Genomic DNA, 27,978 nt, shown 5'->3' with positions numbered 1-27,978 from the left:
CTTTATTTATTTTTTTATTTTTATTTTATTATTTTTTTTTTTTTTGGTTTTTCGAGACAGGGTTTCTCTGTGTAGCTTTGCGCCTTTCCTGGAACTCACTTGGTAGTCCAGGCTGGCCTCGAACTCACAGAGATCCGCCTGGCTCTGCCTCCCGAGTGCTGGGATTAAAGGCGTGCGTGGTGGCACACACCTTTAACCCAATACTTGGAAGTCGCAAATCTTTAATCCTAGCACTAGGAAAGTTGAGACAGGCAATGATATGGGTGGGCAGAGAAAGGTATATAAGGCATGAGGAGACAGGAACTAAAGTCTTTCGCCTGAGGAAAGCTTTTCAGGCTAAGAAGTCCTAGAGGTAAGAAGTAGCTGTGGCTTGTTCCTTGTCTCTCTGATCTTTCAGCTTTCACTCCAATATTTGGTTCTGGGTTTTATATTATAAGACCATTTAGCAATTCGTGTTACATATTTCAATTGTTTAGGATTGTTCTGCTATCTCTCTCTCTCTCTCTCTCTCTCTCTCTCTCTCTCTCTCTCTCTCTCTGTTTTTGTTTTTTCGAGACAGGGTTTCCCTGTGTAGCTTTGTGCCTTTTCCTGGAACTCACTTGGTAGCCCAGGCTGGCCTGGAACTCAGAGAGATCCGCCTGGCTCTGCCTCCTGAGTGCTGGGATTAAAGGGGTGCGCCACCACCGCCCGGCCCTGCTATGTCTCTTAAAGGTCCTGAGCCTTAAAGAGATTAACCTGCTCAAGGTCACATGGCTTAGACTGGAAACTGAATACACAGTGACTTTACACATTGATACCTATTACATTCCATTTCAGTGTCTGCTCCCTGACTCTACCACTACAGATAAGACAGCCCCAAATGATGCCCTCTTCTGACCTCTGAGGGTACCAGGCATGCCCATGGTGCACATGCATACCTGCAGGGAAAACATTTATACACATAAAACTTAAAAATCTAAAATAAGCCGGGCGGTGGTGGCGCACGCCTTTAATCCCAGCACTCGGGAGGCAGAGGCAGGCGGATCTTTGTGAGTTCGAGGCCAGCCTGGTCTACAGAGTGAGATCCAAGAAAGGCGCAAAGCTACACAGAGAAACCCTGTCTCAAAAAACCAAAAAAAAAAAAAAAAATCTAAAATAAAATTTTAAGGGCACTGGAGTGTGGATTCAGGTATCAGACTAAGAAATTGAATGTTCTAAGTTCCTAGAATTTATATACAAGTAAACACAAAATGATTTATTTTATAACTCTAGGAGCCTATGATCTCACTACTAACTTGTATGTACACATACAAAGGAAATTAATCTGTCACATATTCAATGAAGCACTTATTATACCACTAGGTTTTAGTAAAAAAAATAACCAAATCAGCCCATGTTCTTACCATTCAATAAAAAAGGAAATTTTCTCTTAATTTTTATATATGTCTGCCTTCTGATAACTTGGATTTGTCTAAGGTTTCTGCTTCTAAATATCTCACTACTAAACTAGGAAATCAGCACATATTAATGTCCTCAATATAGCTGGAGTGTGCTTTTTCTGTTCAACAGCATGTAACAGTAAACAACACAATCAATACTCAGAAACAGGCCGTACCTCATTTACTATGCTTTACTTCCTATAGTAAGCACACGGAGATAACCGGGCCAGTGAGCTGGCTCAGCAGGTAGAGGTACACGGCAAGCCTGACCAACTAGCTGGGCTGAGATCAACTCCAGAACTCACACAGTGGAAGGACAGAACCACCTCTGCGAGTTGTCCTCTGGAGTGTGCCAAGCACTCACACACACACACAGTGGCATATGCACTGTTTCTCTCACCACATATACAGAAATAAATGTAGTTATTACTTATTTCTAACAGTTTGAGCAAAACTTAAATTAGAAGGGACTGTCTTTTCATGTTTCTTTTACCATCCCCAATAGAAATATAGAAAAGGAATTTAAACAATAAACTTTTTTATCCTCATTTTAGTCAATCTAAACTTCACAGCATTATGCCCTCACTGTTAGAAAATTGTCGTCCATCTATAACTTCTAACCAATAGAGATTTGAGTAATCCTTCCAGAAAAAGGGGAATTAACATTTAACTGGTATTTAGGCAACTACCTAAAAAAAACTTAACAGGGGCTCATGTGTTCCCACAGAGGTTAAAGGCACTTGCCACCATGCATAACAATCTGAGTTCAATCCCCAGTACTCACTTGGTGAATGGAGAGAACAGACCCTGTAAGTTGTCCTGACCTCCACATTGTTGCAAAACACACACACACACACACACACACACACACACACACACGTCGGGGGGAAAAATGTAATCTTGGAGGTATTGTCAACATTTCAAAGAGAGAGAGAAATAAAAATAAAATTCTGCCAACTATTAAAAAATGCAAACTGATAGAGCTTTGATGGCATTATTTCACCATAATATTCCTCTAAACAGGTCTGGTGCTCATTCACAAATTCAAAAGACTTAATATGGTGACTATGTACTATAATGGATCATGGACAAAGTCCTACAGAAACACAATGGAAACAATTAGTTTTGGCTAGAAAGGTGTTGCACAAGTTAACATCTATGTGCAAGTATTAGAAAGGTGATTTAGACTTTTGATGTTTGTTTCTGGATACAAAACTTCACAGAATTTAAATTCCAAGATCTAGCTCTGAAGTTTTCCACATTTTTTATTTATTTGTTTGTATGTTTGTTTATTTTGGTTTTTCGAGACAGGGTTTCTCTGTGTAGTTTTGGTGCCTGTCCTGGATCTCTGTAACCCAGACTGGCCTTGAACTCAGAGATCCGCCTGGCCCTGCCTCCCGTGTGCTGGGATTAAAGGCATGCGCCACCATCGCCTGGTTCCACCTTTACTTTAAAGTGAAAAAAAACTTTTTCTTCAAAAGTCAAACTGTAAGACAATGTAGTGGTGCATGCCTATAAATCCAGCACTTAGAACCAGCCTAGTCTACACAGTGAGTTCCAGACCAGCCAGTTAGTGAGAGCCTGGGGAAAAAAAAAAGTCAATTTGAAACTTCAGTACATAAAAAAGGCAAAAGTGGTCAAAAAGGGAAGATCATGATTTAACAAAGGTCATAAAATAGAAATTCAACAATTTACTCAGAATAACTATTAAGCATTATCTTTTCTGCTTGGCGTAGGTTTGTTTTTTTGGTTTTTTTTTTTTTTTTTCTTTTTTGTAACTCAAAGTAACTCTTAAGCATTGTCTTTTCTGCTTGGTTTGTGTGTGTGTGTGTGTGTGTGTGTGTGTGTGTGTGTGTGTGTGTGTGTGTTTTGTAACTCAAAGTAACTCTTAAGCATTATCTCTTCTTTTGTTTTGTTTGGTTTTGTTTGTTTGAGACAGTGTTTCTCTGTGTAGCTTTCCTGGGACTCAATTTATAGACCAGGCTGGTTTTGAACTCAGGGATCCTCCTGCCTCTGCCTCCCGAGTGCTGGGATTAAAGCTGTGCGCCACCCAGACTGCAACCCACAACTCCAGAGAGGCTAGCTAACAGGAAAAGACCCTAGGAGGGACACATGGGTGACCCTGTGAAGGAGAAGTAGATGAGAACTACATGAGTGGACTGGGTGTGTGGGGGGTGGCAGAGGGCAAGGAGTAGGGGATGAGAACATAGGGAAATGGGAGAGTCAAGCTGGAACAGGGACAGAGTGGGAGGGCAGAGAGGAAGATACCATGATAGATGAGGACATCATGGGAATAGGAAGAGGCAGGGTGCTGGGGAGGCTCTCAGGAATCCACAAGGTTGACCCCACCTTGGCCTGCTGGCAGTGGTCCAGAGGGTGCCTGGACCGGTCTACTCTGGTGACCAGCCTAGCAAATAACCTAGCTGTCATCATAGAGCCTTTGTCCAGTGACAGATGGAGGCAGATACAGAGATCCACGGCCAGGCACCAGGCTGAGTTCCGGGAATCCAATTGATGAGAGAAAGCAGAGATACTGCAGGCGAGGGACATTGAGATCATGATGGGAGGATGTGCAGAGATGACTGGCCACACTAGTGGAAGCCCATGAACTGTGGACTGTTGGCTGTGGAGCCCCCATGGGACTGGACTAGGCCCTCTGGACACGGAAGACTGTTGTTTGGCTCGAACTGTTTGGGGGGCACCCAGGCAGGGGGATCGGGATCTGTCCCTGGTGCATGGGCAGGCTTCTGGGAATCCGGTGCCTATGGTGTGACACCTTGCACAGCCTTGGTGCAGTGGGAAGGGGCTTGGACCTGCCTAGGCTCAGTTTGCTGGGCTCTGCTCACTCCCCATGGGAGACCTCGATTTGGGGGATGTGGAGATGAGGGGTGGCTTGGGAAAGAGGGCTGGGGGGTAGGAGGAGGGAGGGGGGGTCTGTGGATAGCATGAAGAGTAGAAAATTTCTTAATAAAGAAAAATAAAATTAAATTAAAAAAAAAAGCTGTGCGCCACCACATCCAGGTGCATTATCTCTATTTTGAAGTATTCCTTTTCCTTGTCCCACAAACTAGCTCAGGAGTTTATTCAGGTAGGGTTTGAGTTACCACTCATTACACTGGAACACTGGAAGATTAGAAGAGCTCTTACATGCTACCATTCAACCAACTGAGGTCCAAGTCCTGTCTCATACATTTTTAGAAGCAGCTCTCTAGCCACTCTAGCTTATCATTTCCCACTCTGTTCTTTAATCTACTCTAACATACACACTTCCATGAGGAGTTCCATAAACCTTAGGTCCCTGATTTTGCTTCCCCCTCCTCAGTTTGCTTTCTGAGCCAGGGTCTTATGTGGCCCAAGCTATATAATGACTCTTGAGTTCTGAGTCTCCTTCCTCCACCTGCACAGTGCTGGGATTATAGGGGTACATTACCATGCCCCACTCTCGTTTTACTTTTTTTTTAAAGATATTTTTCTTTATTATGTATACAACATTCTGCCTCCATGTATGCCTGCACGCCAGAAGAGGGCACTAGATCTCATCATAGATGGTTGTGAGCCACCATGTGGTTGCTGGGAATTGAACTCAGGACCTCTGGAAGAACAGCCAGTGTTCTTAACCTCTGAGGCATCTCTCTAGCCCTCGTTTTACTTTTTAAAATGTCTATATCCTCCTACACTATAAGTTTAATCATTTTTGTATGCCACCCTGGATAAAAAGTTATTTATTGCAATATATATATATACACATATATATATACATATATACATATACATATATACATATATATATATATGAGACCAAGGTGGAGAAATGCTACTTTGGCATCTGACATATAAGTATTTCTTAAGTCAATTTGCAAAAAATAAGGTCAATGAATAAATACATCTAAAACAATCAGAACAGATTCTGACATTTAGCTATTATTGGGTAACTTTATATGAATAGGAAACAAAAAACAAACAAACAAAACCCACTAAAGCCTGTACTAACAATTTAAACTGGGGGGCAAAAACCAAGTGATGTTATTACTTTCTACTTGTTCACTTACATGTTACAACTACATCTTTGTCAAGAAAAGTTATCCCCTGTTCATAAAGATACCTTGACCCTGACAGCCTGTCAAAAAATATACAGAGCCTGGGCTACCAAGTGAGTTCCAGGAAAGACGCAAAGCTACACAGAGAAACCCTGTCTCGGGGGGAAAAAAAATACAGAGAAATGAAGCTGGTCTTGAAGTGTGTGGGGGGGGGGGGATGGCTGTGTCACTGCTTTCTGGACCTGAGTTTTCTGTAAAATAGGAGTAGGAGAAAGTGGAAAAGATCTCTAGGGTTCTTTTCTACTCTTTAACACACTGTAGGCTTATAATAAATTTGGACCTAGGCTATTTAGGTTTCTAACTCAACATGAATAAGAACCTCTTAAAATATCAGCAAATAGTACAAGTGGCTATTTTGTGTCAAATGGCCAGTTTCATTCAAGCTCCGGTATTATTTCGCTGCCTAATTCTAAGCAAGAAAAACTCTCTGGGATTTCCTCAACCAGTAAAACGAAGCTGTTAGATAATATGAACTATTTCAAATACAAGATAGCCACATTTTATGAAACAAACTAACTCTTAGGTTCATTTAGGTGGGGACTGAGTCACCATTCATTACTGATTGAAACACTGGATTAGATGGGATCTTACAAGCCTATCATTCACCCAACTGAGGCCCAAGTCCTATCTAATACATTTTTTTGGAAGAAGTCATCTAGCCATTCTAGTTACAGCGAACTACCCATAGTCACAAGCCACTCCATCTTAGGCCAGCTATGGTGTAAAGTTCTTTTACTAAAACCACACCATCCTCGTCGTAAATGTCACTCCGTTTTACCTCTCTTTTACTTAAGGGACTCTGATATACCTTTGTATTGAAACTGAATAGAAATAACAGACACATCTCAAATAGCCTCTCCTCGAAAATTAAGATCGCCAACTGTCAATCTTTCTTCGTAACACACCAACCCCCCCGCCCCTTACCATCCATCCTGTCTTCCTCGTGGAAAACTCAGTCCTTGCTTTAATGGAAGTCAAAATTAGCCGGGCGATGGTGGAGCACACCTTTAATCCCAGCACTGAAGGGACAGGCGGACCTCTGAGTTCGAGGCCAGCCTGGTCTACAGAGTAAGTTCCAGGACGGCCAGAGCTACACAGAGACTCCTCTGGAACACCCCAAATTGCCCTTGCCACCTCCACCCAAACACACATTTGGGATGAGAAGTAATAACGCCCTGTTGCTCCTCCGGGAGACACGGAGACCAGAAGTCATGGCAGCACCAACCGAAGCCCGCACCCTGTTCTCCCCAGTCCGAGCCTCGTCCCTCACCGGTACTGCTTGGGGTCGCTGGGAGACTTGATGATCTCAGGGTCGCCGGCGTTACTGAGAGACCCGCTCCGTCCCTCCTCCTCAGATTCATCCGCTCCTAGGCGGGCAACCCGGCCGCTCTCGCCCAAGTCCTGTCCATTGGGCTGCAGGTCTGGACAGCTGCAGGTGGACTTCGCCTTGTTTCTTCCAGGCATGGTCAGCGTAGGAAAAGGTCTCGCAGATTCTTCACACCGACCCCGTGCTCCGATTCGCCCCAGAGCCGTAAGCTCCCGCCCGGCCTCACACCACAACTTCCTCCCGGTGGCACAGACTGCAGCAACCGCGACTCTCCTCAGCCTTCACCAGCAAGTCGTAGCGCTGGACATCCCGCTCCCCAGGACCACCTCCTCCTCCTCCTCCTCCTCCAGCCACTCCTCCTCCTCCGCGTCCCAGGGGCGGCGGCGGCGGCCGGCGTTGTTGCTGCCGCAGCCGCTGGGGAGGACAGGCCTGAACCCCTCCTCCAACCCGGCCTCGCTCACACCGACTTCCTTCATCCCACCCTCCTGACAGCCAATGACGCTATGGATTCTAGCCAATCACAAGGCAGGACAGCCGTCACGTTTGCCGGAACAGCCAATAGGAGCAGGAAAGGAGAGGAACCAATAGGAACCGGCCGGGTTCCTGACGCACCCAGAGAGCATTTCGAAACCTGGCGTGGGCGGAGCGAAGGAAAAGAGGCGGAGGATGATGGGAGAAGCTTTGCTGCGATTGTGACGTGCTCGGGTGGCTGTTTTTAGGAAGCCGCGTCGTGGTCCCGCGTGTCTGAGAAAATATTCCCCAGCGAGACGACCCAGGAGTGAGTCCAGATAGTGGATGCTGATCTTCCTCTTCACCCATGTGCGACGTATTTCTTGTACGCTGCTCTCAGAGTGACTCAGCAAGTCTTTTAAAAAAGCGGAGCACCGGAAGTCTTTTCCTACCCTGTCCTGAGATGGACGTGGTGCTTGTGGGTCACTAAGCACCGGAAATAACAATTGCACCTTTCCATCCTGTTGGTTCTTTTCTCGCCCAAAAATCCGAAAGAGTGCCTAGAAGACCGGTTTGGTTATCTCACTCCTGTATGCGAAGTGGTTTTTGTTTTTGTTTGTTTGTTTGTTTTTGTTTTTTTTAGCTTCCCCACAGACTGGAGTCCTCGGCCTGCCTTTTTAAGTTTAGCCAACTTTTACTGAAAAGCAAAAACATGTTAGGCTGCCGCCCTCAAGTTGCTTTCCCAAGTTTGTTGTTGTTTGCCAGAGCCTTTGCTGAGACTGGAACAGACACACTATAAAATAAAAAGCAGATGACAAGATACAGTGCGCGGATTCCATTAGATAGATCATACTACATGGAGGAAATAAACGTGTTCAACATGAATAAACGAAAAAAGACTTGAAACCGGTAGATGCGTTAGTGGTTGTCGTTCCGCCTCTGAATTTCAGGTGCTGAAGATAGAGTCATGAACAAAACACAAATCGTTGCAGGTGTGATATCCCACACCTTGAATCTCAGCACTCAGGGAGGCAAGAGGCAGGTGAATGTCTTTGAGTTCGAGGTCAGCCTGGTTTTACATAGTTCCAGGTTAGCCAGGACTACCTATTGAGACCCTGCCTCAAAAAAAAAACAAAAAACAAAAAAAAAAAACAAAAAAAAACAAAAACAAATCCTTGCCTTCTTGAAGACCATATGGAAAGAAACAGACCATAAAAATAAATATGTTCAAAAGCAACAAATGCTAAGACTACAATACAGGACAGGAGGATAACATGTTGGGGAGGTGAATTGGGGCAGAAGAATTTGAGAGTATTGAGATATCCTGGTTTCAGTGCACTTTCAAAGATTTATCAGTTCTTAAGCAACTCCACTGAACTCTCATTCAAAGCTGCATCTGTATCTCTCCAGTCCTAGAATGGCTGCCCAGTGCATTATAAAACCAATAGTAAATGTTGAGTAGATACCTGGAGGTGGCATAGTCTATGCTTTGTACAGGGACGTGTATGAGTGTGTGTGTGTGTGTGTGTGTGTGTGTGTGTATCTTCAAAGCAATAATACCAAAAATAAGGAATCTTCAACTATCATTTTTTGTTTTCCTAAGGAGAAAAATAATTTATACCCTTAATTGTGACTTGGTTTTTCCCTATGGTGAAACATTTATTCATTTATCTAACCAAGTGAGGTCCAGCTATGTGCCAGAAATTAGAAGCAATGAACAAATACTTCCCTTTCTCTTAAGCTCACAAGAGAGCTGGTGGAGAGATGGACACTAAAGAAACAGAGAGTGCTCCATTTGGCAGCACATCTACTAAACTGGACCAATACAGAGGTCAGCATGGTCCCTGCTCATGGGTGCTAGGCAAGTTCATGAAGAGTCCCATATCTTTCTGAAGTATCCTGGTACCACGATCACATCCTTCAATGCTTTCCTGTCTCCCCCTCTAGTCCCAAGAGCAGACATGATGGGCAAAGATGATGTCTCTGTAACTTACCGTTTTTTACCTTTTTTTTTAAGTGTAGAAATTTGAGTGTAAAGCCCCCAAAAAGAAGCATACAAATTTTAAGTCTATAATTATCAATAACTTTAGATGGAGATACACAAACAGATACGCCCTTCCCAGAGAGTTTTCCCAAAGGAGGGACATTTAAGCTAACGTAAGTTTTCCAAACTAATAAGTATTGGTGTGGAAAGAAACTAATGGAAAGCTCTGATGTGGTTAGACTGGCAATCTGAAAACAAAGGGAAACGGGTCCGTGGCAAAGATCACACAGAACATTCCAGAGAATATGACATTGGCTTGCCTGTTTTGGGCATCGTTGGATTCCCAGATCTTAGAATGTTTTCCAACAAGCTGTAGGTACTCACTGAGTAATGTGTGAGCAAAGAAAGAGAAGGAATGATCACAATTGTTAGGCAGGGCTGGCAGGCAGCGAGAATATATAAGAGAAACCTGGGAGGAGAAAAGGAAGGAGCCAGAGAAGTAGGAGGACCCAGGGGCCAGCCACCCAGCTACACAGCAAGCCACGGAGTAAGAGTAAGATCTACAGAAGTAAGAGAATGGGAAAACCCAGAGGCAAAGAGTAGACGGGATAATTTAAGAAAAGGCCAGACATTCATAATTAAGAATAAGCCTCCGGGGGTTGGGGATTTAGCTCAGTGGTAGAGCGCTTGCCTCAGCTCCCCCAAAAAAAAAAAGAAAGAAAGAAAAAAGAAAAAGCCTCCGTGTGTGATTTATATGGGAACTGGGTGGTGGGTCCGCCAAAAAACAAACAACTTTTTGTTTTGTTGTTTATTTGTATTAGATTTATTATACTTATTTTGTATTTGTGAGTTTTGCCGGTATATATGCATGTGCACTGCATGCATGCCTGGCACCCTCAGAGACCAGGAGAGAGCACCAAATTCTTTGGAACTGGAGTTAATGATGATTGTAAGTCACCATGTGGGTGCTGGGAACCGAACCCAGGTCCCTAGCAAGAATAGCAAGTGCTCTTAACTGTTGGGCCGGCTATCTCTCCAGCCCCAAACTGGCTGATTTTAGTGATTTTTTTTTTAAGTTTTATTCATTGGCTCAGACTGACATAAAGAAGATAGCAGTTTCTTCTCAGCTCTGAGACAAACTGCATGCTGTTGGCTGATTTCAGGCCTCAGAGCAAATTCAAACTAGACTGAATGTCTCTGTGAATGGATCTTAAGTTGGACTTTCACAGATAGTGCACAAGGACAGAATTGCAGGTGTCTGGTCTGTTAAGCCAAAGTCTTTTAGACATAAGAGCACCCCAAATTGCTGTGCCAGCTTCTCTTGCCAGGTATAGCTGATAACGTGTAACTCCCTACTCAGATTCTTTAAGCAATTAACACTTTGTACAAACCTCTAACCTCAGTTTACAATATAAGATTTTAGGCTCACTTAACTGTTTATGCTTAAGTCCTGAAATTTATATGGATAACAGAAAAATGCAATTAACCAAGTCTGGAGAGAAACAGCTTATGTCCAGATACCGCAGGAGAGGCTTCACAAATAGCCAGGCCTGCAGAGGATGGACTGGCCTCACAGCCTTGAATAAGAGTTACAAGCTTCCCTCCTTGTGCTCTGGGATTGCAAACTGGATATATATATGTTTGGGATGCCTTCAATGCCATTGCCCGGGAAAGTGCCAACCAACCCCCATGTCCCTACCTATGGGTTGCCATAGTAAATAGCTCTGCTCCTTATTGTTTGCTCAAGAAATGCATTATGACCCTGAGAAGTAGCTTTGTAACCTTTATTGCCAAAAGCTTGTTGTTAAAGGTGTATATATGCTGTGTGAACAGAGGAGCTGCGGAGAATCAGAGCTGGAAAAAATAAGGTGCATGACCCTCAGTTCATATCTGAGTCTTTTTCCCTCTGATTAATAAGAAATTTTTCCTGCCGGGCGGTGGTAGCACATGCCTTTAATCCCAGCACTTGGGAGGCAGGCGGATCTCTGTGAGTTCAAGGCCAGCCTGGTCTACAAAGGGAGATCCAGGAAAGGCGCAAAGCTACACAGAGAAACCCTGTCTCGAGAAAAAAAAAAAAGAGAGAAATTTTTCTTTTGTAACCATGGGTGCAGTCCTGGGAGCTAGTCTCTCGGGCTGCAGTATGCAATAACACACACACACACACACACACACACACACACACTAAAAAAAAAAAAAAGAATTTTAAAAGTTGCCACACCTCATTTCAATATTCATAGTTACTGTAAAGAAACAGGTATACTTAAGCTGCCTGTATAAAAATTTTATAAAAATTGATGTTTTCCAAAATTAAAAAGCTTTTGAGATCACCAAGAAAGTTACAGAGCACAAGATTATAAATTGTGTGTGTGTGTAGGAGCACGTGTGTGGGGAGCATGCATGTGGACGGCAGGTGTTGTTCCTCAGGAACTGTCCACCTTGTGTTTTGAGACAGGGTCTCTCATTGGTCCGGAGTCTGCTAAGTGGACTAGGCTGGCTGGCTGGCGAATCCTAGTCATGGGCTTGTCTCTGCCTCTCCAGTCCTGGGATTACAAGTGAGCACCGCCATGAGCAGCTTTTTTATGTGGGGTAGGCATCACATTCAGAACCATATGCTTGCCAGATAAGTGCTTCACTGGTTGGGCTATTTCCCTAGCTCCAAGATATCATTTTTAACTTCACTTACCCAGACTTTCTTAGATTATTTAAAGTTTTTTTTTCTATTTCCACTCCATCTTTAGCCATTCCACAGTCTTTCCTAATTTTTAACCTGAGGGTTACCTCCTAATGGACTTCATAATCCTTCCTTTTATTCTGACAAGACTTCAGAAATCATCAAATTTAAAAATATCTCATTTCTATGATTATGGCAACTTCTGAATGTCATTTTGGTTATGTAATGACTACCTACCACAGGGACAGACCTAAACCTTACTCTTGAAAGTCAAAGTTTAATTCTTTTTCTTTTTTAAATGCTGAAGATTTGATAAACATTCTCAGAATTACCTCAGATGAGGTAACCAAAAGAAAACCAAAAGAAAATTACATAAAGTCGTATACTTGAGATATAGAAAAAAATTTCTCCTTTTGGAGAATGGAGAAGCCAAAGTTAAGGGGAAAATTATGTTCCTCATACAGCATAGTTTCAAATGTCAAAAGCAAAACTGGTTAAGACACTTTAGGCTTTTAGGTAACTTATTTAGTTCACACTGTATTTTGAATTTTTTCATTTCATTCATAATGTTACCTTTGAATATATTTTAGTATGAGAATTTTAAGTGGGTGTATTTTATATTATTTTCTCCTTTTTACTAGCATATATTAATTGTGCACAAAGCGATGTGACTCTTTATGCCTCTTTCATGCATATGTATGATGTACTTTGGTCGTATTAACCACCTCTCCAGTCTCCTTCCTCTTCCCAGATATTCACCCTGTACTTTCATGTCTTTCCTCCCCTTAAGTCTAGATTTCAAAGGTAATTTTTGTGAGAGTCAGGATATCAGAAGTGTGGAGTATGGAGTGTGCATTGTGTAAATGAGCCTTTTATTACATTGTGTAAATGTAAAAGTATGAGCCTTTTAAAGTTTCAAGTCCCAAATTATTCCCTTTACTGTACAAAATTCCCTCACTAGTCATTCATTATCCTCTCTATAACTCTTCCTAAATGCCAATAACACTCTTAGGAATGTAAAACACCGTTTTGTGAATGGATTTGTTTTATTTCTTCTCTCCCTCACTCTCCCTCCCTTCCCTGCCCCGCTCTGAGCATGCATTGGGCCGTCTGAGATCATCATGAACCTGAGGTGAGTGAGGAGATGGCCAAATGTGGAAGAAAATGCAGAGGGAAAACAAGTGGAGGAAATAAGGAAAAGATTATCTTCAATCCTGTCCAAGGCCCACAGTGTAGGAAATGATATCTTTGGAGTTTTAATTAATAAGTGTCCCACCCATTGATTGCTATTCACATGTAGCTGCTTTATATCTATCTAGGTCAAGAAGTAGGCGTGTTCTTATGGAGTCCTGTTTTAGGAGACTAATTACATGTGGCACTAGACCAGGGAGTTTATATGATCATAAAAATTGCTTTCTTGGCCGGGCGGTGGTGGCGCACGCCTTTAATCCCAGCACTCGGGAGGCAGAGGTAGGCGGATCTCTGTGAGTTCGAGGCCAGCCTGGGCTACAAAGCGAGTTCCAGGAAAGGAGCAAAGCTACACAGAGAAACCCTATCTCGAAAAACAAAAACAAACAAACAAAAAAAATTGCTTTCTCCTATACATTGTAGTAGTTAGCTTTAATTGTCAACTTCTAATGAACTAGAATTACCTATGAGAGACTGTCTACATTGGGTTTGCCTGTGGGCATGGGGGATTATCTTAATTAGGCTAATTGATGTGGAAAGACCCAGCCCACTGTGAACCATACCATCCCCTAGGCAGGGTGTCCTGAACTATGTAAGAATGAAGAAATTGAGCTAAGCACAAGCAAGCACATATACATTCATTTTTCTCTTCTCTTGACTAATTATTAGAAGTTTTTGCCTTGGCTTCCGCACAATGATGGACTGTAACCTGGAACTGTAAGTGAAAATAAACTCCTTTCTCCCCGAAGTTGCTTGTTGTCAGGGTATTTTATCACAGCAACAGAAATGAAGCTACAATAACTGTCAACATAGTTCTAGAAAGAATTTAGTGTTCAAACCTTAAAAGAAGTTAAAAAGGACTCAACAAACACGATATATCACATGAAGGATTATTCTGCAATAAATCCAGCTAATGGTTCCTCACCTTTGTTCTAGAGACATGCATTTTGAAACTCCATGTAAGGACTGTAGAAACACAAGAATTATAACAGTAAAAGTAACTCCCCTTTCAAGACCCTTACAAGACCCTTGGTACTTTCAATAAACATTATCATCTGCTCTAGTCTGTAGGGATCACTTAGAATTCCTCTTCTATGTCCATTGTGGGGGGCCTGCCCCTACTTTTTCCCCCAGGGTACTCTTGAGCAGGGAGAAATAAGGAATATGTAGATAGAATTAAAGAGGAGAGAGACAGAAACACAGGATAGCTTCGGGAGGGCCTGGGTCAAAACCCACCAGCCCTTTCTGTCTCTACTAAAGGGCTTTTAAAGGAGTGCCAAGGGGTGGAGCAAAAGACCTCCCCCAGCACAGCCAAGTACAGACCATCCCAACCACCTGGTAACCATGCATGTGGTCAAGCCATCCCCTAATGCAGCCCTGCTGTGTAAAGCAAGCTCAGATCTCACTAGGAGGCTTTTGTGGGCTCCCACAGTCTTTAATCTCAGCTACTATTGGGGCCTTTGCTCATCATACTGACTCTGTTTTATTCTCACTTTTATGTTTTGAGTGTCTCTACTCAAGCTGGACCCCAACTCCCTATGTAGCTGAGGACAACTTTGAACTTCTGATCTTCCTCCCTCCACCTCCTGGGTGTTAGGATTGCAAGCATCCCCCACCACACCTAGTTTTTGTGGTACTGAGGATCAAACCCAGGACCTCATGCTTGCTAGGCAAGCATTCTACCAACCGAGCTACATCACTAGCCCTTACACTCATTTTCTTGTTGTCCTTCAACAGACTAAGGTACATCTTTAATCAGGGCTGTTACTGTGGTCTGCCTGTACTTCTCTTCCTTTAAATTTTATATCATTGGCTCCTCAGCAGTCACATGACATCTCAAACACCATTCTTGTGTATGTGTGCATGTGCTTAAGAGAGACAGAGAGAGAGAGACAGAGAAAGAGAGAGGGAGGACATCTCAGGGGATATCTACCTTCTCTTTTTGTAGTCTCAATAAGACTGGACTGGCTGGCCATCGAGCCTACTGGCCATCAAGCCTAAGGGATATGTCTGTCTATGCCTCTCAAGTTCATGCCACCATGGGTTCTGGGGATCAAACTCGGGTCCTCATCTGCCGTGCAAGCAACTTACTGCCTGAGCCACCTCCCCAGGCTCCTCAAATACCATTCTTTAGAGCAACTTTCTCTTACCACTCTAAAAAGAGTGCTCGTTATCTATTCTTCCATCAGCTTGTGTCTGTGTTATAAGTCCACTAGAGAGTGAATACTTTGTCTTATTCCCTTCTGTGTTCCTAAAATCAAGAATCATGCCTGGAACATATTGAGTATTCTATAAGTAATTTCTTTTTGAGACAGAGTCTCACTTGTAGCCTTGACTGGCCTGGTCTATAAGTAACTTCTGAATTGATAAATTTGTGCAACATAAAAAGGGGCACTACTGGAATCTCAAAATCTCAGAGGAGGTAGAAGAGTGAAATTAGCCTTAAGCTGGAGAAAAAGACTTCTGTCATTGGACCTGGAAGGAAAGACGAACAGACAAAATGTAATGTTTGAACTAAATAGTGTTGGGAAGAAGGAAGCAGCCTGGATTTGAGTGTTCTTCTTATCTTGCAGCGCCAGACTCCATTTGCTTTCTGAAATGTAGTATACAGTTAAGGCTAGGACCAAGAGGTGGAATGAGGGGTCTTTCTTTAATGGGACTTAATAAATAAGATATTTGCCTCAATTATAGTTTCAACTTCACACATCTTGAAGCCAAACTGAGCTGATAGTTTTTTAGTAACTTTAATATTTTATGCCCAGCCATGAATCCTGAGTCAAGGTCACTAAAGCTCTAAGGCAGTGGTTCTCAACCTGTGGGTCCCAACTCCTTTGGGGTCGAATGACCTTTTCACAGGGGTCACCTAAACCTATCAGAAAAGACAGACATTTACATTACAATTCATAATAGCAGCAAAATTACAGTTATGAAGTAGCAATGAAAATAATTTTATGGTTGGGGGTCACCACAACATGAGGAACTGTATTAAAAGGTTACATAGCATTAGGAAGGTTGAGAACCACTGCTCTAAGGGAACTCCTTAGACTCCTGAAGGTGACAGTGAGGAGTATGTCTCCTTTACCTGTACCCCAAAACACTGAAAGGATGAGATAATTATGTCATTTCAAAATATCTCTTTAAAAATTGTTATTAATTAAGAAGAGATAATGAATAAGTTTATAGTGGAAAAACTTGGCCAATATTACTTACCCCAAGAACACAGTAATGGGACAAACTGCAATTATTACCAACTGACAGTTTGCAATGAGGAAAAACTATCATAACTTCCGAGCTGTTCCTGCCAAAAGTCCATAACCTAAATTTGATCAAGAGAAAATATCAGACAAACACTAATTGAAGGACAGTTGATCAAATAGCTTATATGTAATCTTGAAAAGTATCAAGGTCTTGAAAGCTAAAGATCAAGGAACTGCTGAGATGTGACAATTCAATGTACAATGATTTGTGGTATTACTGGGAGAGTAATTTGTGGTATTACTGGGAGAGTTCTAAGGGTTAGATGATAACTCCTGTAGTATAGCCTTTTCCTCTGGATGTAACATGACCATCCTGTCACCATCTGGACTAGAGATAACTCTGGTTCTGGTGATGAAATAAACAAAAACACAGTGATGGTAATGGTTGGTGTAGCCTGTGGTAATGGTGTGGTATAGCCTGTGGTAATGATGATGAAGCTTGTTATTGCTCCATAGTAAAAGAGGAGAAGGACCACAGACCCTCACCTGGGGTTCCAGCACTGTCTTCTCCTTCCAGCCCTCAGCTCCAAGTGATCTTGGGAGATGCTAGACTACATAGAACATGGAAGGTTAGAGCCAGAGGATGGTGACTGCTTGGAGATACAATCTGCCAGAATCCCCGAAGAATAAACTGAGGGACTGGTGAATAGCTACCAGGAGAGGTGAGTGGCATCCATCTAACAGCACAGCAAAATAGGAAACCTCACAAAACAGAAGAGTGGGGGAGTGCCAGACTCTGTTCTGGGGAGATTGGTGGGTCTGGGGTGCCCTCCGCTCTCAGCTACACTTAAGACAGAGACCCTCAAGAAATTGGCACTTAGATGTCAGTGATGGACACTTTTAAAGAGAGAAGAAAAAAAACCCAAAAAACAAAGGAAGAAGGAAAACAGAGATTGTGTGATAACTGAGCAGTGGGAAAAGTCCGTTTTTGGTTGTTTGTTTTGTTGTTTTTTAAAAACAACCCTACTGAATCAGCATCTTGGTGCCCCCCCTCCCCTAACTTTTGTGAGCCCCACCCTTGGAGGATTCAAAGCAAGTGCCACACAATATGTCCTGCTGATACTTGGCCAGCAGAGTATCTCCAAACTGCATGGGTAAAATGTTGAATCATAACCACACAAGTATTCAGCGAGGTCTGAGCCGGAGCCTGCAAAGAGCAAAGATACATATTCTAAGACGCATGCCCAACATTAAGAACAGCCATGAGGCTGGGAGCTGGCTCAGCAGTTAAGAATACTGGCTGCTCTTGCAGAGGACCCACTTTGTTTCCCAGCACCCACATGGTGACCCACAACTGTTTGTCACTCCAGTTCTAGGGAATCGAGCACCCTCTTCTGGCCTCCACAGACACCAGGCACTCAAGAGGTACACAGACATACATCTGGCAAAACATCTATATACATAAGATTAAATAATTTTAATTTAACTTTTTAAAAAAGAGGACAGCCAAGGGGACAGGGCCAGCATTTGCAACCTGACTACTGAAGGATTGCTTAGAGAGGTGTGACCAATATTTCTAATGCAACCTGTAAAGGAACACCCTCTGGCAGGATTAGTATCTGTGATCTGACCTCTCAAAGACTGCCCAGGGGTGTGGCAGGCTTCTAGGAACCTAGGAAGGAATGCTGAGGGAGCTGACACTGAAACCTGAAAGCATGCTAGACTGAATTCAGGCTGTTTACTCCCTCCAGCCCTCTCCATATTTATTTCTCCTTTATTTAATATCCAATGTCGACTTACCAGACCAGTTTTCTCTCTCTCTCTCTCTCTCTCTCTCTCTCTCTCTCTCTCTCTCCTCTCCTCTCCTCTCTTTCTCCTTTCCTTTTCATTTTTTTCTTTTGGAGTTTTTTTTTTTTTTTTTCAAAGAACATAGTCTGGCCTGATTTATGTCTGTCTCTCTTGAGAGCTGGGGTGTTTCAAATTATCTGATTACGTTTCTCCCTGGGTGTATTTGGGGGGGAGGGCGATAACAGAAGTACATACCTGTGCGTGAATGTGTGGAGGCCAGAGGACAACCTCAGGTATTGTTTATCTGGAGTCTTCTACCTTGATATTTGGAGACAGGGTCTCTCATTGACCTGAAGCTTGCCAATTAGGCTAGGCTGGCTGGCCAGTAAGCCCTAGAGACCCACTTGTCTCCGCCCCCCCCAACACTGGGATTACAAGTGTGAACAAATGAAGTCAATAAAGAGAAATACTGAAAAAAGAAAAAAAAAAGAGATGGAAATGCTGGAAGGGGAAAATCCAATAACTCACAGTGTTGAGATGACTCAGGTGGCAAAGGCACTTGCCACCAAGCCTGATGGCCTGAGCTCAGTCTCTAGGATCCACAGAGTAGCAAGAGAAAACCAACAGAGTTGCTCTCTGACTTATATGTACACACTATGGTGTGTGTGTGTGTGTGTGTGTGTGTGTGTGTGTGTGTAGTAAATAAATAAGTAAATGTTAAAAATAATACACCAAACGCAAAGCTCTGTGGAAAGCCTTACCAATAGAATGGACCAAAGGGAAGACAAATATCAGGGCTGAAGATAAGATAGAGGAGCTGAAACTTTCAGAGATGAATAAGAAGATACAAGCAGACCATGTAAGGTCTGTGGGGCTCTATGAAAAGACCAAATACAGCTGGGCCGTGGTGGCACACACCTTTAATCCCAGCACTTGGGAGGCAGAGGCTGGCGGATCTCTGTGAGTTCAAGGCCAGCCTGGGATACAGAGTGAGTTCTAGGAAAGGCGCAAAGCTACACAGAGAAACCCTGTCTCGAAAAACCACAAAATAAATAAATAAAATAAAATAAAATAAAAAGACCAAATACACAGGTCATGGGCATAGATGAAGGAGAAAAGTTACATTCCAAAAGCATAGACAATATTTTCAATAAAAATCATAGGTGAAAATTCACCAACTCTAGGGAAAGAGATGCTCATCTAGGCCTAGGAGGCACAGACAAAATCAGAAAAGGTCCTTCACGAGTCATATTACATTTAAAACACTAAATATACCAAAAAAAAAAACCTATATGGAAAGTTAAAGAGATAAACACCTCATCACACAAAAAAGGCAGGCCCATCAAAACAGCACCAGATTTCTCCACAGAAACTTTTAAAAGCCAGGAAGACTTGAAATGATGTATTTCAAACTCAGAAAGAAACCAAGTACCAACCCAGACTACTGTACGCAGCAAAACTATCTGTCATAAATGAACAAAGAAAAAAAAAGCTTTCCGCAATGAGAAAAGGCTAAAAGAATCCACAATCACTAAAGCAGATCTGTAGACAGTATTTAAAGGAGTCTGTGACCACTAATCCTGTTGTCAACTTTACATACTTGGGAACAAGGAATCTCAACTGACGAGTTGCCTCCATCAGATTGGCCTGAAGTCATAGCCATAGGGGCATTTTCTTAATTGCTAATTGTTGTAGGAAGGCATCCTGTGGGCAGTGCCACCCCTGGGTGGGTGACTATGAGCTTGGGAGCAAGTCAATAAGCAGCATTACTTTGTGAGTTCTGCTTCAAGCTCCTACTTTGAGTTCTTGCCTTGGCTTCTCTCAACGATGGACTGTAAATTGAAAGAAGAAACACATCCTGTTGTGGAATAATCTTCTTGTACACTGTGAACATGTGTCACTCTGATTGGCTGAATAAAAAGCTGAATGGCCAATAGCTAGGCAGGATTTTGGGGGCAGAGAGAATGCTGGGAAAAAGAAAGGAAGTTACCAGCCAGACACAGAGGAAGCATGGCATGTAGGAGATATGATAACAAGCCATGAGCCAGGTGGCAGCACATAAATGAATGGAAATGGGTTAATTTAAGTTATAAGAACTAGTTAGAAACAAGCCTAAGCTATTGACTGAGCTTTCATAATTTATAATAAGTCTCCATGTTGTGATTTGGGAGCTGGATGGCAGGCCAGAAAAATCTGCCTACAAAACCTTTTCCTCTCCCAGTTGTTTTTTTTTTTTTTTAATCACAACAGGAAAATCATATTAGAAAAGTAGTTAAACATGAGAAGGACAGGAATACTCCAAACACCACAAAACCAACAAAGTGATAGGTATGAATACACATCTTTCAATAATATCCGAATGTCAATTTCCAGCCAAAAGATTCAGATTAGCAGATTGGTTTAGAACACAGGATCCAAGCCATGTATACTTGCACACGCTTATAATCCAAGCACTTGGGAGGTGGAGGCAGGAAGATCAGGTGTTCAAAGCCAGTCTCAGCTGTACATTGAAAGTTCAAGGCCAACATAAACTATATGAGACCCCAATCTCACAAGCGAGCAAACAAATGAATGACATCGGTCAAGGCCAGCAAGATGGCTCAGCAGGTAAAAGCACTTACCACTCAAGCCTGACAAGTCTAGCTAGATTCCTGGAACCCACGGTACAGTTTCCGGGACCTCCTAAACCTAGGTGTATTGGCATATACCTGTAATCCCCCAGGAGGCAGGTTCAGGAGGCTCAAAGAGTTCATGGTCATCCTTAGTGACTTAATGAGTTTGAAACCAGTCTGGACTACATGAGACTGGGAAAAACAAGGAAAAACAACCACAAGTGGTGGTGGTGATGTGGACAAAAGGGAAAAACCCTCATACACTGCTAGTGTTAATGTAAGTTAACCTAATTACTCTGGAAACCAGTATGGGATTTCTTAAAAAAAAAAAAAAACCTAAAACTTTATACCATATAATCTAGCTGTATCATTCCTGGATATTAAACCAAAGGATTCTAAGTTGATATATCACAAAGATATTTGCTCAACAGTGTTTATTACAGCACCAGGCACAATAGCTAGGTTGTTATAGAACCAACCTAGGCATCCAGCATCACAGGAATAGGTGAAAGAACTGTGAGATGTACACATGGCTATGACAGAATGGAATTTGCTTCAGCTATAAAGAAGAATGGAGCTATGTCATCTGTAGAAAAATGGATGCAAATGAAGATAATCATATTAAGTGAATTAAGCCAGCCTTGGGAAGGCCGATATCAGATGCTTTCTCTCATTTATGGTTCTTAGATTTTATGCAGATACATACTGTCATATATGTCTATAAGATGTGAAAATAGAAGTGAAGCTGTCTGGGGAAACAAGGGGACCAATGAGAGAGAGAAGGGTGAAAAACAGAGGTTAAAGGGATGTGAGGGAGGAAAATGCTCAATGTACAATACACACTTGCATGAAAATGTCCTTGTGTAACATGGTCCATGTATAATGGATATTAAAGAAAGAAAGTGGAAATCCACAAGGCCGTTACCTTGTGGATGCAGTGTGACTTTGCAGTGATGGGCTGTTTGGGGGTCACCCACGTGCCTATAAGTAAGTCCAACAAACTGATTGGCTTGCCAAATTGGATTTTGGTGGAATCTTTACTTTGGTCTACTATTAGTGCCCTATCTGAGGTGAACAGTGTTTGTTCATATCCCCTAGTAAAAAGTGACCCAGCGGTAATGCATTGATGAGAACTTCCTGACTCAGGACTGGGCCTGTCTGCTAGTGGTAGAATATATGCTTAGCACATACAAAGGCCTAAGTTTGATCCCTATCATCACAAAATAAAGAAAATGAAAGAGAAGGAAAGATAGTCCAGTTTCAATCATTTGCAGGTGATACAGTGTCACTTGGGCACTTCCTCTCAAAAGGCTCAGGGGAAAATAGACTTTGTACTATTCTTGCACCTTTCCTGTAAGTTTGAAATTGTTGCCAAAAAGAAAAAAATATTACTGAATGGCGAAGAGATGAGTAACACTTGAAATAGTGGAACTGACTGCTGGTGCCATAAAATGCACAGTGTGGTTCCTGGATTTGTGGTCAGACACTGTTTGTGGGAGAACTGGCAGGGAATCTCCATCTAGCCACACCCTCCAAGATCCTACTGAAGATGTTCCTCCCACAGGCCTCCATTGAGTATTCCTACACAGACTTATCACCCATTCCATGCCTGGACTGGAGATACATGTTGTTTGCATTGCTTTCTTGGTGAGTAATCATATATAAATCACATAGAACCGTGGGACTTCTGTATGTTATCATTTTATATAAATTTTATTTTTTATTTTTTTTTTTTGGTTTTTTCGAGACAGGGTTTCTCTGTGTAGCTTTGCGCCTTTCCTGGGACTCACTTGGTAGCCCAGGCTGGCCTCGAACTCACAGAGATCCGCCTGCCTCTGCCTCCCGAGTGCTGGGATTAAAGGCGTGCGCCACCACCGCCCGGCCATTTTATATAAATTTTAAGTTTCCTGTTTAAATCTTCTTATGAATGTTATCTTCCTAATTACATTGTAATCAGTTTAGTAATAGATACCATTTATAATATCTTTTCCTCCTTGTTGTGCCTAATATATGTTTTGCAATCCCATTTCCTCATCAGTGCCAAGGAATGCCAAAGACTAACTATCAAGTTTTTCTTGTGTATCACATATAAGGCACTGTAAATAGTAATTTATTACAAGCATAGGATACATTGCAGCTTTATAAAAACACTTACGCACCCATGATCTCATTTGTTTTCATAACAACTCTGTGAGGTCAGCGCTGCCCACGATTAAACTCAAAGAACTACTTACTGGTAGTGACATAACTATTGAATGGTAGAATTGGAATGTGGACCTTGTTCTTCAGATTTCCAGTCTGGTGCTTTTTCTGCTCTACCACAAGAAACAGAGAATAAATCTGCACACAGTGATGGTCATAGATACTGTATTAGTTTTCTGTTGCATCTGAAACAAATTGACACAGACTTAGTGACTTGGATAACACAAGTGTGTTATCGTCTAGTCCTATAGAACAGAAGTTGGACACAAGTCACACTGTGCTAAAATTAAAAGTTCAGCCAGGTGTAGTGGCTGACACATGCCTATAATCGCAGCAATCAAGAGCCAGAGGCAGGAGAATTGTTACCAGTGTGAAGCCAGCCTGGTTTGCAGAGTGAGTGCCAGACCAGCCTGGCTTACAGAATAAGATGCTATTTCAAAGTAAAATCTAAAGAGAAAAGTAAAGGCATTGACATAGTTATATTCTACTCTTGCATGTCATTATTCTCTGTGCTGGGGACCAGAGTAGGCACATGCTCTGCCGCTGAGCTACATCCTCAACGGTTTGCATTCCTTTCTTAACGCTCTAGAAGAGCTAGTCCTAACTTCTAGGTACTGCTCAAATTCTTTGGCTTGTGTCCCTCTTCCTCATCTTCAAAGCGAGACACATGACATCTCTCTGTAGTTATGTCTTCCTCTCTCTGTTCTACTTTGAAGGATCCTGTGTTGAATCAACCAGATAATCCAATATAATCTTCCTATTTCAGGATTAGCTACCTAATAATCTCAATTCCCTCAGCAAACTTAACTCATACCTGTCATTTATAATAATATATTTGCAGATTCCATAGATCAGGACATGGACATCTTTGGGAAGTCATCATTCTGCCTATTGTGTATGTATTCTTCCAATTTCAAATCCCAAAGATCCATCAGCATTATCAGATCTTAACTCAAGTCCTGAATAGCTTTCCATCTACTGAAAAATCTTTAGATCCCAATAAGACAATCTAATTACTGGAACAGTAACATTTGATTACATAAAAATTAGTATGCTCTGAGTTCACTCATGCCTCACTCAACAGATAAGATCATTGAAGTCAATGGCTTTGTTTGTCAAGGATACACAGCTAGTGAAAAAAAAAAGGGGGGGTGCAAGTCTTTAAGCCCAGCACGTGGGCGGTAGAGGTAAGTGGATCTCTATGAGTTCTAGGCCAGCCTGGTCTACAGAGTGAGTTCCAGGACAGCCAGGGCTACACAGAGAAACCCTGTCTCAAAAAAACAGAGAGGGGGGGAGCAGGAACTCAAATTTAGATCTTAATACTCAGTTCTCCATTATGCTTTCTCACTGATATTAACTACCAAGGCTTATATCTAATGCTTGACATTTAAATCTTAACTTGTTCATTTACCACTTATTATAGACTGTTTTAAAATGCAAACCCACGTAGTAGAGACAGTACTAATACAGCAGATAGCTGGCATTTAATGGGCCCAATGTTGTATTTTCCACTAATCAGAAGTGAACTCCAAAAGTCCATGACCTGGAATAATTTTAAAATTGCTAAAACCACACACTCTCATGCTGGTATGTGAAGTAAATCGGCCTAGCCAATCTCTTAGCCTCTCAATTTTAACTCTGCTACACTGTACTCTTCCATTACATACATGTACCTACACACATGCATACATCAACACATATCTTATTTGGAAATTATATTCTTTGATAACATTATTTTTTATGATTTTCAATTGCATTTAGGAATTTTATTTAATTTTTTCATACAATATATTTTTATCATGTTTCCCCTCCTCCACTTCCTCTCAGATGATCCCCACTTCCCTACCCACCCAACTTTCTTCTCTCTTTCTCTGTCAAATAAAAACCCACAAACAAAAAGCAAAGCAAAAAAATCAATAAGACAAAAAATGCCAAAATGAAATAAAAGAGCCTACAAAACAAACAAACAAACAAACAAACAAACATGGAGTTTGGTTTTTGTTGGTCAATACTCATGAGGCCTGTTGATATTTTTTTGTCTTGTTTTTTCAAGGCAGGTTTTCTCTGTGTAGCCCTGGCTGTCCTGGAACTCAGAGAGATCCATCTGCCTCTGCTTCCAGAGTACTGGTATTAATGGCATGAGCCAACACTGCCCAGCTGCCTGATGATGTTCATTTTTGAAAAAAAAATTTGTTTATTTTATTGGTGTTTTGCTTGCATTTATATCTGTGTGGAGTGTCAGGTCTCCTGGAACTAGAGTTACAGACAGTTATGAACTGCCATATGGGTGCTGGGAATTGAACCCAGGTCCTCTGGAAGAGTAGTCAGTGCTCTTAACAGCTGAGCTATCTCTTCAGCCCCCTGGAAATGTTTTGAAGGCAAGTGTTTTTATCAAGTGTCTCGAGGTAAATTCTTTGGTGATATCAAGGATCGATAATGGTGACAAGTTGTTGAGGCTGCTCTCAAATCAGCTTGAGAAGTTTCATAGTAAATACAGGAGCCTGGGTAAAACTTAATAGTAAGAGCCATACAGCCAAGGGGAAAGTATGTGATTTCTCTAAGGCTCAGCTCTTAAAGAAGGTATATTGAGTCTCCATTGAATTGTGAGGGTTAATTAAAATGATGGATATATATGTGTGCTGTATGGGGATGACTGATAGGTGTGTACATGGGTATGTGAGCAGTTTATAAAAGAAAGAAAAAGTACAAAAGGGTTAGCTTAAAATCTTCACTGCTGGGCTGGAGAGATGGCTCAGCGGTTAAGAGCACTGGCTGTTCTTCCAGAGGTCCTGAGTTCAATTCCCAGCAACCACATGGTGGCTCCCAACCATCTGTAATGAGATCTGGCGCCCTCTTCTGGCCTGCAGACAGAACACTGTATACATAATAAATAAATCTTAAAAAAAAGAAAAAGGAAAAAATAAAAAATAAAATATTTAAAAAAAAAATCTTCACTGCTAAAATCTTACATGATTTTGAACAAATCTCTGCTTTGTTTTTGTTTTTTGTCTGTTTGTTTTTTGTTGTTGTTTTGTTTTTTGAGTTTTTTTGAGACAGAGTTTCTTTGTGTAGCTCTGGATGTCCTGGAACTCACTATGTAGACAAGACTGGCCTCCAACTCAGAGATCTGCCTACCTCTGCTTGTCGAGAGGTGGGATTAAAAGCATGGGCCATCACCACCCAACCATTGGTTAAGTCTCCTAACCTTGGTTCTCTCATCTACAAAACACATCTGTATAGGGACGTTCTGATGATTCGGTGACCTTACATTCAGTGAGCATTTGTTACAAAGCAGTGTTTTCAAAACTATTGCCTCAGTTCTTGAAGTTTAACGTGAAGACTTAATGCACCTGTTGGTTTGGGCAGTGATGATTTCCTGATCGGCCACCAGGGGGAGGTAGACACACAGAAGTGGATGTCTTTCTTCACTAGGACTCTGAATAAGGGGATTAAAAAGGTCCCAAAGCCATTTGCTGGTAACTGGACAAGGACGAAGGAAACAAGTTTGTCTTCAGAAATTGTTGGACTCAGTATATTTCTTGGCACATGATGGGAACATTAGGTAATGCATGGACCCGTTAAAGTGGTTTCATTTTCAAGCAAACACCACAGTTTCAAGAGGAGACAGATAAATCACCTAATAAAATATTAACACTGTTTAAAAAAAAAAAAAAAAAAAAGATGGTAGTCTTTTCTCTGGATTTTGTCAGAATAGCCCCAGGCTTCTTTTTAATCACTATTCATGTTCTTCCAGCAGGAAAGCCTTTAGTTGTTGTTGGTAGTTGTGGATTTTTGTTGTTTTTGTTGCTAAAGTCTACCCCTCTTTTCAAGTTCCCAACCATAAATGGGGTAGATGGAGATAAGATTCCACCAAAGACCAAGTTCACTGGTGGGGAATCTATACATTTACAGAGCATAGATGAGGGGACCTTTGGGTGCTCCCCCAAAGGCCACACTAGAAAGTCTTTACCCAACAGAGAGGATGGTGTTCCCACAACTGCATAGAGGGAAGCCCTAGTCTTCCTTGGTGAGAATACTCTAGTGGCTAGAGTCTAGCCCTTCCCTGAGGTTACAGGCAATTAGGGCGAGAGTGGCATACAACAGGTGGTATGGAGTGTCTGGATATTCAAGTGATCCTCCTTGTCCCTCCATGAGGAGTATAAACAGTCAACAAGGCCAGCCGGGATGATCTTTTGCAAGTGGCTACAGCTAATTTTCCAAAGATGGCAGTTGTTTGGCTCGGGAAATAATCATGTAAAACAGTTGTTTTCAAAAAGAGAGTAGACCAAAGAACACTCAGTGGGTATCCTTTACTGGTGTGAAATTCACTTCCACTCGGAGACTCTATATTATCTAGTACATAGAATATGACTACAGTTACAAGAGACACCATTAATAACTCACTTTCTCCCCGATTCCTCATTCCAAAAGTCAGAGGCAGGTTTTGTCTACACTCTGCTCAAATGACGGATTTCTTGTCTTTCTGAGTCTAATTACCTAATCCAAAGAGCATACTTATAATTGTCCCCAAAGAAGTTCACGGGGTCCCAATGCAAGTAGGTCTCCTAAAAGTCTGACTTAGCATCCTAGGACACCAAGGACATAGATAAGGCTTTGCTTGTCCTCAAAGGATCACTTTGAAGGTACATTTGGTAACTTCATTAAAAATTGAACTCTCAAGCCAGGCAGTGTTGGTGCACACCTTTAATCCCAGTGCTCAGGAAGCAGAGGCAGGTGGATCTCTTGAGTTTGAGGCCAGCCTGGTCTACAGAATCAGTTCTAGGACAGCCAGGGCTACACAGAAAAACCCTGTCTCAAAAATCCAAAAGGAAAAATTGACTCTCATTGTTGGGGATGTAGAAAGAAAGAGAACAGTAAAACCGTCAAATAGCATTTACTATTCCCACTTTACTGAACAGTTTATAGATATTACCTCATTTAGCACTTACAGCAGCCCAATAAATGTCCCTCCTTCACAGATATGGAATCTGAGATAGAGAGAGATTAGGTGATTTTTTTCCAAAAGTCACATTTCTGGTAAGGT

The 27,978-nt window shown here is 42.0% G+C and overlaps 1 protein-coding gene and 1 non-coding gene across 2 annotated transcripts in view; one reads left to right on the top strand and one right to left on the bottom strand.

The window, feature by feature from the left end:
• Nrdc (nardilysin convertase) overlaps positions 1-7,661 on the bottom strand; it is a 71,034-nt gene extending 63,373 nt beyond the window's left edge. Inside the window, exons 1-2 of the mRNA XM_059255851.1 lie at positions 7,384-7,661; positions 6,786-7,121 (exon numbers count right to left, since the gene is read on the bottom strand). Coding sequence (XP_059111834.1) covers positions 6,786-7,121; positions 7,384-7,661 — 614 coding nt within the window. The remainder of the gene's footprint in view (positions 1-6,785; positions 7,122-7,383) is intronic.
• A 1,417-nt stretch (positions 7,662-9,078) lies between these two features.
• LOC131905401 (U6 spliceosomal RNA) lies at positions 9,079-9,181 on the top strand. Its single transcript, XR_009377917.1, has one exon. It is a non-coding gene; the product is annotated as a U6 spliceosomal RNA (small nuclear RNA).
• The last annotated feature ends 18,797 nt before the right edge of the window (positions 9,182-27,978 follow it).

This window comes from Peromyscus eremicus, chromosome 2 (genome assembly GCF_949786415.1).
Source record: "Peromyscus eremicus chromosome 2, PerEre_H2_v1, whole genome shotgun sequence".
NCBI lineage: Eukaryota > Metazoa > Chordata > Mammalia > Rodentia > Cricetidae > Peromyscus > Peromyscus eremicus.
Note: the sequence above shows the minus strand (reverse complement) of the source record. Positions and strands in the feature narration are given on the sequence as shown.